Genomic DNA, 9,049 nt, shown 5'->3' with positions numbered 1-9,049 from the left:
GTGCGTGTATTTTAGCATGTGTATTTTAGCATGTCGGGTATGTCTGTGAATGCGTGTGGGAGTATTTTAGAGTGTGTATATTACTGTGTGTCTGGGTATGTTTGTGAGTGTGTGTGGAAGTATCTTAGAGTGTGTATGGGAGTATTTTAGCGTGTGTATATTAGTGTGTGTCTGGGTATGTTTGTGGGTGTGTGTGGGAGTATTTTAGAGTGTGTATATTAGTGTGCGTCTGGGTATGTTTGTGAGTGAGTGTGGGAGTATTTTAGAGTGTGTATATTAGTGTGTGTCTGGGGGAGTATTTTAGAGTGTGTATATTAGTGTGTGTCTGGGTATGTTTGTGGGTGTGTGTGGGAGTATTTTAGAGTGTGTATATTAGTGTGTGTCTGGGTATGTTTGTGGGTGTGTGCGGGAGTATTTCAGAGTGTGTATATTAGTGTGTGTCTGGGTATGTGTGGGAGTATTTTAGAGTGTGTATATTAGTGTGTGTCTGGGTATGTATGTGAGTAAGTGTGGGAGTATTTTAGAGTGTGTATATAAGTGTGTGTCTGGGTATGTTTGTGGGTGTGTGCGGGAGTATTTTAGAGTGTGTATATTAGTGTGTGTCTGGGTATGTGTGGGAGTATTTTAGAGTGTGTATATTAGTGTGCGTCTGGGTATGTTTGTGAGTGAGTGTGGGAGTATTTTAGAGTGTGTATATTAGTGTGTGTCTGGGTATGTGTGGGAGTATTTTAGAGTGTGTATATTAGTGTGCGTCTGGGTATGTTTGTGAGTGAGTGTGGGAGTATTTTAGAGTGTGTATATAAGTGTGTGTCTGGGTATGTTAGTGTCTGACAAACGCTTGGTTAGACTCAGTAGATGAAGCTCTAAGACTCTGCATTAGAGCCACCCCGATCCTGTGTCAGCGAGGAGACACACTCCTTTCCCTAATCTTCCTGAGGCCTGGTTTGCTCCAAGCATCGCTCCTGGTGCTTCCAGCGAGTCCAGTCTGCTGGGCACTCGTGTCGCGTGAGCATGATGACGGCTGACTGGAACTAATCACAGGTAAAGCGTTAGATGGCGGCGTGTTGTTATTTGCATTTGTCAGTCAGTAGGTTGCATCTCTACTATGGTTAGTGAGTTGGTTAAAACCCCTGTCCTTTTATTGGTCAGGGGCCAAACTAGCCTGCCATGTTTTGGAGGTTAGGTAGTCTGGGAAATTGGCCACATTAAGGCAGGAATGTTTGGGGAAAATGTAGTTCCAATATAAGAGTACAGAACCCCCTGAAATGTTATTAATATAAAATATATAATAAAAACTTCTTCTTCACTATCACTCAGACATAGAGAGAGAGAGTGTGTGTTTTGTTTATTTTTTCTCCAAACTTGTTGCCAATAGCAGCCATGGCGTTCCAGCTCTTAAGCCCAGCAGCAGACAGCAATATGGGCGCAGTGACGTAACTTGCCCTCGCTCTCTCCTTGCGGAATTACTTCCTGTCACGTTACTGTCAATTGACACTTCTCTGTCCATTTCCGGGTTACGGCAGCTGGGCCGGCTTATGTTGTGGAGGCAGCGGATTTAGAAGGGGACGGGCTGTGAGTAATGGATGCCTTCATCTTACGCCGGTTACTGCTACTTGCGCTTCATAGACCGCGAGCGCTGCGGGTCTGTGTGTCGGGATACGTACACGTGTCATGACTGACAGTTCTCGAGCATTCACATACATGTCGCGCCATGTTCCTACGGCTGTCCTATGCATGTATTCCGTAGCAGAGCCTTTCCAGGCGGGCTGCTTTTATTCACTATAGGGCATCAGGCGTTACCGTGATAGTGGATACCGTATATCTGGCCTCTGCATTTGGGGGGCGGGGGTGTAGCTGGGTGGGATGCAGCTCCTCTCCATTGCATGTTCACGGTATAGGGTTGAATGCCTCTTCGCGGGACCTTGCTTTCTCCTTCACATCCCACACACCATCTTGCCCTGTCATCCCTTCTAAAAGAGCCATTTTTACCCCATACAGTTACTGTGAGAGCTATGAATGAAACTGGGTGTTAGGGCGTTCGTGCGCATGCACATAAACAGCGCAAGCCAAACGCCAGCTGGGAAAGGAAATCCTACGGGGAACGTTTAGAGATAAATGCGTATGTTTAGTCGCAAGAGTTCGTATTATAGTTCTTTTCTTCCGTTATCGACGGATCAAAAAGCCGAGTCTTTTGTAAAGTGGAAGTAACCATTTTTTTAGATCTGTCCATCGCCTATTTGATGTTGTGTTTGTGGGCTTGATGCGGATCCGTACCGTGTGAGTGACCGTGTTGTTAACGTGCTAGTCTAAGTGATCTGTGACTAGATGCGAGGAGTGTGTTTTGATCGAAGGAGTAAATCATGATCGTGGTCTACACCTGGAAAATTGCAGCATCTCCACCATCGTAGATTTCATTCCTATTATCTTACCAAAAAGAAACGTCACCGCAATAACATTTCAATGGCGGGTTCTGCCATGATGGGAAGTGAAGGGGGTTTTATCAGCCGCTGGTTTGTTTATATTGACCTGTAAATGAAAGGTATCCTTAGCTGAATCACCTTTACATCCTCTCTACAAAGCCTGTTTTGGGGGCGCATATCCCGTTTGTGATTGTTTTTTGCCCCATCTCTGCATAGGGGTACTATCCACAAAATAGGGTTACCGGAAGCAGCCGTATTAATTTTCCATAAGCTAAAAAATGCATGGTCTGTTTTTTTTTTTTTATATTACGGTGTATTTTTATTTTTTTTATTTTTGTTTCCTAATTCACAGTTTGGTGAAGTAGTATAGCAGCAACACGCCCGTGTTACCCTAAAACAATTGCATTCATCAAGCCCTGTTGTGTTATCTGTCTCCCATTATAGTAACCTTTCTCTGTTTGTAGTATGCATGGTGCAGGGTACCCTTCTCCCACCGCAGAAATGGCAGAGATGAACCGCATGCAGTACGAGATTGATTACACAGAAGGGATCAGCCAGAGGATGAGGGTCCCAGAAAAGCTCAAAGTGGCTCCAAGCAGCATGGGACAGGAGCCCACGTCTCAGCAAGGCATATCTGCCCCCGGTGTCATTATGCATGTCCCTGAGAGGATTGTGGTGGCAGGTGGGAGAATTATTTAATATTTAAAAGCAATATACATAGTCAACTCTATCCATGCAATCATATTGGATATTGTAGAGATGAAATGATCCAATGATGTGATTATTGCTCTATATTCAGCCATTCTTACCCTGCAATTTTCTCTTTGGTGTAGGTCACAGCGAGGAAGCATCCTTCTCCAGGCCTCCAGACCTGGACCTTATCCAGACCACCCCTTTTGAGCTCCTGGCATTAAAGACACCTCCACGGGTCCTGACTTTAAGTGAAAGGCCACTAGATTTTCTTGATTTAGAGAGACTTACACCGGCCACTCCTCAGAACGAAGAGGTAAGATTTGCTTTACTTCTGCTCATAGTACGTGTTAAGGCAGTACTACTGCAAAAAGCCCCAGGTTGTAACCATACATTATCTAGGGCCAGCTTAGCCCTTCATGCAGGACAAGCTGTCCGGTTGTGGCCCTGTAAATGCATACTGAAGTCAGGGAGCGAAAACGTTAAATTTCCTTCAAACTCCTCAGTTGCCGGTAGGATTTTTAAAAGCATTTTCTTATAACAAAATAATAAAGATGAATTGGGTGCATTGTTCAGAATGTGCTTAATGACACGTCTACATTTTGTTCTTTTGTTCAACTTTGTTTTTGGATGTATCAGTATTTCTAGGCACGCAGTTCAATGCTAATGTATTTTATAAACCGTTGCTGAGTAATACTAATTATTCATTCTGTTACATGCAGCTTAGATGAATCCTAAAAGTCTGCATGGTTTCCTAATTAAGATGCAGTTTGATTACACAGCACCTGCCGAAAGCTGCCATGTTTGACTTTACACTAACTGTAAAAGTGTGATGTCATCAAACATTGCAGGCACGAGGAAACCTTATTGGATGCTCTTATTTTCTTGATATTATTTGCAGTATGAACAGAAATTCGTTTTTTTGTTCTGTGATATGCCTCCTCATTTAATGCTGTAATATTGACTGCCACTTTTGGGATGTGTAGGGCAAAGGACATGATGTGTATTTTGTGTCCCCATCGCAGCCATTGGTTGTATTAGTAAATCAGCACATTTGAGCAGAGTATTACAAATGTAATGACTTATGGCCTAAATCTCTTAGCTGCGCAGCATCGGGCGTCTGAAGAGGGAGAGATCTGCAAGCGAGAACATGGCTCGGCAGAACGGGCAGCTGGTCAGACATGATTCCATGTAAGTATCCGTGCGGCCTCTTCTGTTTGATTTCGCTGTTATCACTGCAGATTTACAGATTTTCTTCATTAATTCAGTCTCTCTCAATTTCCTTCACTGTTTTTAATAGTAGATCCGATAAAGCTGGTGCCTGCTTGGCCCGGCTCATCCAGAACCAAAATTTGGCAAAAGTTTCACAATGTTCAGTTGATATTCTGTGGCAGCCACTTTGGGAGATGGAGTGAAAGGGTTGTGGAACTGGGGATGGGGTAAACTTAAAATATGCTCTATTGGCCTTAGCACATGGAATATTAAATGTCTTCATTAACAAAACACTTCCTAACTCTTTAAAAAAGTACCCCTTCCCAAAGTACGCCTATGTGAAGGGGAGCCTTGCACTGACGTCTCTCTGTAGGAAACATTAGCCTAAAATGTAAAGCTTACAAAGCAGTTGGCGTTCGATCTCCCTGAGATATGTTATTTAAATCAGCTATGTTTGACTATTTTATGTCAGGGGCAGACCCCATCACATTAATGTTGTGAAATAATGAACCCTTAAGCTTTCTCAGGCAGATGGGGGTCATGAAATGATACTTAGTGAGTGACCCAAAAATAGCAAGGAAACCCTTTGGAGGTAAATTGATGTTCAGTAAGCTGGAAAGGCAACGGGCTTTATAGGTAATAATTGAAGTGGTAAAAAACTAGTTTTGTAATGTAACCTGATGTATTGGTAGGATTGTATATGATGTTGCGGGGCTACATGGCAGTGAATGGGCTAAGGTCAATTACCAGCTGTAAACCTTCACCGTATACATATATATGGCAGCATTTACATTCCATATAACTTCTTATAGTAACTTTTTTTTTTCTAAAGTGGTACATAATTATGAATATAGAAGCTACACGGCTATCACATTAATTGATTGCTTAAAATTCACTTATTTTTTCCTTCTTGAAAAACGTTCTCTCTAGAATTCTTAGCTATATTCAGCCATAAGAAAAGCTGTATAACTCGATCAAACTGTAATTTCCTTTCCCTATAAATCCAAGTATTACTCATTCAAATCTTCCTTATGAACCGTCCCATGTTCTATTAAGAGTTTGCAGTTTGAGTATATTTGTCTCTCGTTTTCATCAGCCTTTGTTATTATAGACCAGGCATGTCCAAACTTTTTTCAAAGAGTGCCAGATTTGATGAAGTGAAAATGTGCGAGGGCCGACCATTTTGCCTGACATTCTTTGAACCATTAAAATGAAATGCAAATTAACTATTTTATGCAAAGTTTATTGAAAACGGCATACTTTTCATTTTGTGCCTTGGATGACAAATCTAAACAGGTGTTAAATCACTCTGCCTTTAATATCAAAAAAACAAATCTATATTTGGGCAACTTATCTGTGGGGCCTTATCAGTCCAGAACGCGGGCCGCAATTGGCCCTCGGGCCGGACTTTGGACATGCCTGTTATAGACACTTAAATGTAAGCGGGATTGAGAGAGGAGTGTCAGGTGTGTAAAGGTAGTTTACCTCTTGTGTTTTAGCAGCCACATGAAGAGGGTTTTTTTGTTACTGGGACAAATAACATCATTTAGATCCCTCTTTACACTACATATAAACAAATATATGAGTCGTTTAGATATTGTGGCATGAGAACTCAAACCAGCGTAGTAGAAGTCTGATACTAATGCCAGGGTCCTAAGAGCTGTCTTAATGTATTCATTCCATAAGAGTTCATTAAATACTGTAGGCAGCAAATAATAAAACTGGATGCCCATGATGGTAACAGAAACGGTCTGCAGGGTTTGGCTGGTTTCTGTCCTGAAGCATGGCGCACCTGGACCTTTCTCCCAAATGTCTTACTAGTGAGTGCTTATCCCTGTGTGAAGTCCTCTGAATTTTGCTCTCCTACCTTTCTGCTAATTCTCTATTTTTAGTTTTCTTAACCGACTTGTTCCCTTTCTTACTCCTGCTTCATTCTCTCATTCACTATTATTTTTTATTACCTCCCAGTCCTTGTTATGATCGCCCCTCTTCCCGAGCATCTCTGTGTCTGCATGTTTTTCACTTACACGGTCTGATCTCTTTGTTTCTCTCTGCTGCTCTCCTCCGGTCAGCCCGACTCCACCTGCCCCCACCAGCCGTCCGGTCCCCGCTCCTGTGCCCCCAGCAGATGGAGCAGACCTTTTCTCTGCCCGTGGCATTCTGTCGCTCATCCAAACCTCTACCCGCAGGGCTTATCAGCAGGTCCTCGATGTGCTGGATGACAACCACAGGTGAATGTCTTCACTGTTCCTCCCTTGCCGCCTTAGCCCTTTCACTGCCAGACCCCGCTCTGCATACCTTTGCTCCAGTATGATTGATTCTGGAATCCAATGAATCAAAGCCTTTCCAGTGTATAGAGTGTGACGTAGTATGTGTCTGCCCTTTTATTCCGCCTCATGTAACATAGTACATGAGTGAGTTCACATGTTGTATAGTTCTTTGTTGTTGTGTCTCCGGTGTGTGTTCCTTACTTTTTCTGTCCTTGTCTCTCCCACCTGTACACACCTGTGCCAGGCCGATCTTGCGTGGAGGGTCTGCGGCCTCTGCTCCTACTGTCCATCACGATAATGTCAGGTAACTGCCTACTTTCATCCCTAATCTGCTTTGCTGTCCTCCCTCTGCCTCCTATACCTATATTATTATTGTCTTTATTTCTCTGCAAAAAATGTTTACGTAAGAAAAAGTGGTTTAATTGTTTCAGACCTTTACTGGGGGTGAGGTTTTTTTTTTTTTTTTACATTTTATTTTCCGCAGGAGATATGGAGTGATGGGTTTCAGGGGGAACTTTAACCCACAAGCAGCATTGTCCTAATTACCAGCCATGTTGATAAATGCAATTATTACACAGTGACTGTGGGGTTTTATTACATGAGCAAAGAAGATGATCTCACCGGAAAACTGAGAAAATATATTAAATAAAGTAGTGTTCCTGTGACACTGTATGTGACAAATATCAGTTGTGGTAAATCCAACTGCTCGGGGGGGGGAATATATTCCTAAAGTGGTTATCCCCGGTACCTTTACTTGTGCTCCGGGCAGCGGAATGGGTCTGGAAGCTTGAAGGAGGGAGGTACAGATACATTTACCAGAATTAGAGAACCGTCATATACAATATATTTTGTTTCTCATGGGTGCACAGTTGCACAGAATATGGCATTCATATAAACAAATATATCTATCTAATATCCAAATAAATAAGCAACCTATGAATGCATATTGTTTTGGATTTATATACATTATTGGCATATGGCACCAGGGTTTATGAATTGAGTGAACGCGTAAATTATTGGAATATATATATATATATATATATATATATATATATATATAGTAATGCGCGACAAAATCCCAATGTCCAAGTGCACTGGCTGTGCTGTAGAGTCTGAACCGAATTTGTTTGCTCTATGCACATGCATTATAGGGTTAAAACAATAATCCTACTACTTATTGACTATGTGTGGGATGTGTGGACACCGGGTCACGAAGCATTACAAATAGGGCTGCAACTAACGATTATTTTAATAATCGATTAGTTGGCCGATTATTTTTTCGATTAATCGATTAATCGGATAAAAAAAATGTAAATTTTTTATTTATTTAAAATAATTTACTAAACAAATGATGTTAAATACAAACAGCAGAATAAAAATACTTTGATAATACATTTCTTGTCTTTATTTCCCAACCAGCCCCCCAATATATGAATATTTGAGCCCAGGCTTGCTACGCTGCCTCCCAGACATGCCATGCTGCCCCCCCACATATGCCACGCTGCATACCACAGCACTCCACGCTGCCTCCCACATCTGCCACTCCACGCTGCCTCCCACATCTGCCACGCCACGCTGGCTCCCACATATGCCACTCCACGCTGCCTCCCACATATACCACACCACGCTGCCTCCCACATCTGCCACTCCACGCTGCCTCCCACATCTGCCACTCCACGCTGCCTCCCACATCTGCCACTCCACTCTACCCCCCACATGCCACTGTGCCTGATACGCCTTATACCCCCTGAAACACCACTCCATCCTCCCCAGACATGCCACCCTGCCCTCCCCACATATGCCATGCCATGCTGCCTCCCACATCTGCCACTCCACAATGCCTCGCTGCCTCCCACATCTGCCACGCTGCCTCCCACATCTGCCACTCCACGCTGCCTCCCACATCTGCCACTGTGCCTGATACGCCTTATATCCCCTGATACCCCACTCCATCCTCCCCAGGCATGCCACCCTGCCTCCCAGACATGCCACTTCTCTACCCCCAGGTATGCCACTCTACCCCCAGATATGCCTTATACACCCTGATACACCACTCCGTCCTCCCCAGACATGCCACACTGCCCTCCCCACATATGCCTTATATACTGTACATGCCTTATACCCCCAGATATGTCACTTCACTGCCCCCAGGATTTAGATTCCCCTAAATTAACCCTAAACTCCCCATTAACCATAACTGCCCCTAAATTAACCCTTAACACCCCCTTAACCACAGCATCCCCTAAATTAACCCTAAAGACCCCATCAACCACAGCATCCCTAAATTAACCCTAAACACACCATTAACCACAACTGCCTCAAATTAACCCCAAACACCCCATTAACCATAACTGCCCCTAAATTAACCCTAAACACCCCACTAACCATAACTGCCCCTAAATTAACCCCCACCTCCCCTAACTTTCAGTAGCCCAAATATATATATATATATATATA

General features: G+C 43.2%; 1 protein-coding gene across 2 annotated transcripts in view; it reads left to right on the top strand.

Moving 5' to 3' along the window:
* The first annotated feature begins 1,521 nt into the window (after positions 1 to 1,521).
* The window catches only part of MFF (mitochondrial fission factor), a 9,497-nt gene continuing 1,969 nt past the window's right edge, over positions 1,522 to 9,049 (top strand). Inside the window, exons 1-6 of one of the 2 annotated variants that reach the window (XM_053459816.1) lie at positions 1,522 to 1,572; positions 2,885 to 3,102; positions 3,254 to 3,426; positions 4,213 to 4,301; positions 6,395 to 6,553; positions 6,837 to 6,896. In XM_053459816.1, the coding sequence (XP_053315791.1) occupies positions 2,886 to 3,102; positions 3,254 to 3,426; positions 4,213 to 4,301; positions 6,395 to 6,553; positions 6,837 to 6,896 (698 nt within the window). In that variant the 5' untranslated portion in view covers positions 1,522 to 1,572; position 2,885. Of the gene's footprint in view, positions 1,603 to 2,884; positions 3,103 to 3,253; positions 3,427 to 4,212; positions 4,302 to 6,394; positions 6,554 to 6,836; positions 6,897 to 9,049 lie in introns of both variants that reach the window. The other variant, XM_053459815.1, reaches the window with a different exon arrangement.

This window comes from Spea bombifrons, chromosome 3 (genome assembly GCF_027358695.1).
Source record: "Spea bombifrons isolate aSpeBom1 chromosome 3, aSpeBom1.2.pri, whole genome shotgun sequence".
Taxonomy (NCBI): domain Eukaryota; kingdom Metazoa; phylum Chordata; class Amphibia; order Anura; family Pelobatidae; genus Spea; species Spea bombifrons.
The sequence above is the reverse complement of the archived record's forward strand: the minus strand, read 5'-3'. Positions and strand labels throughout refer to the sequence as shown.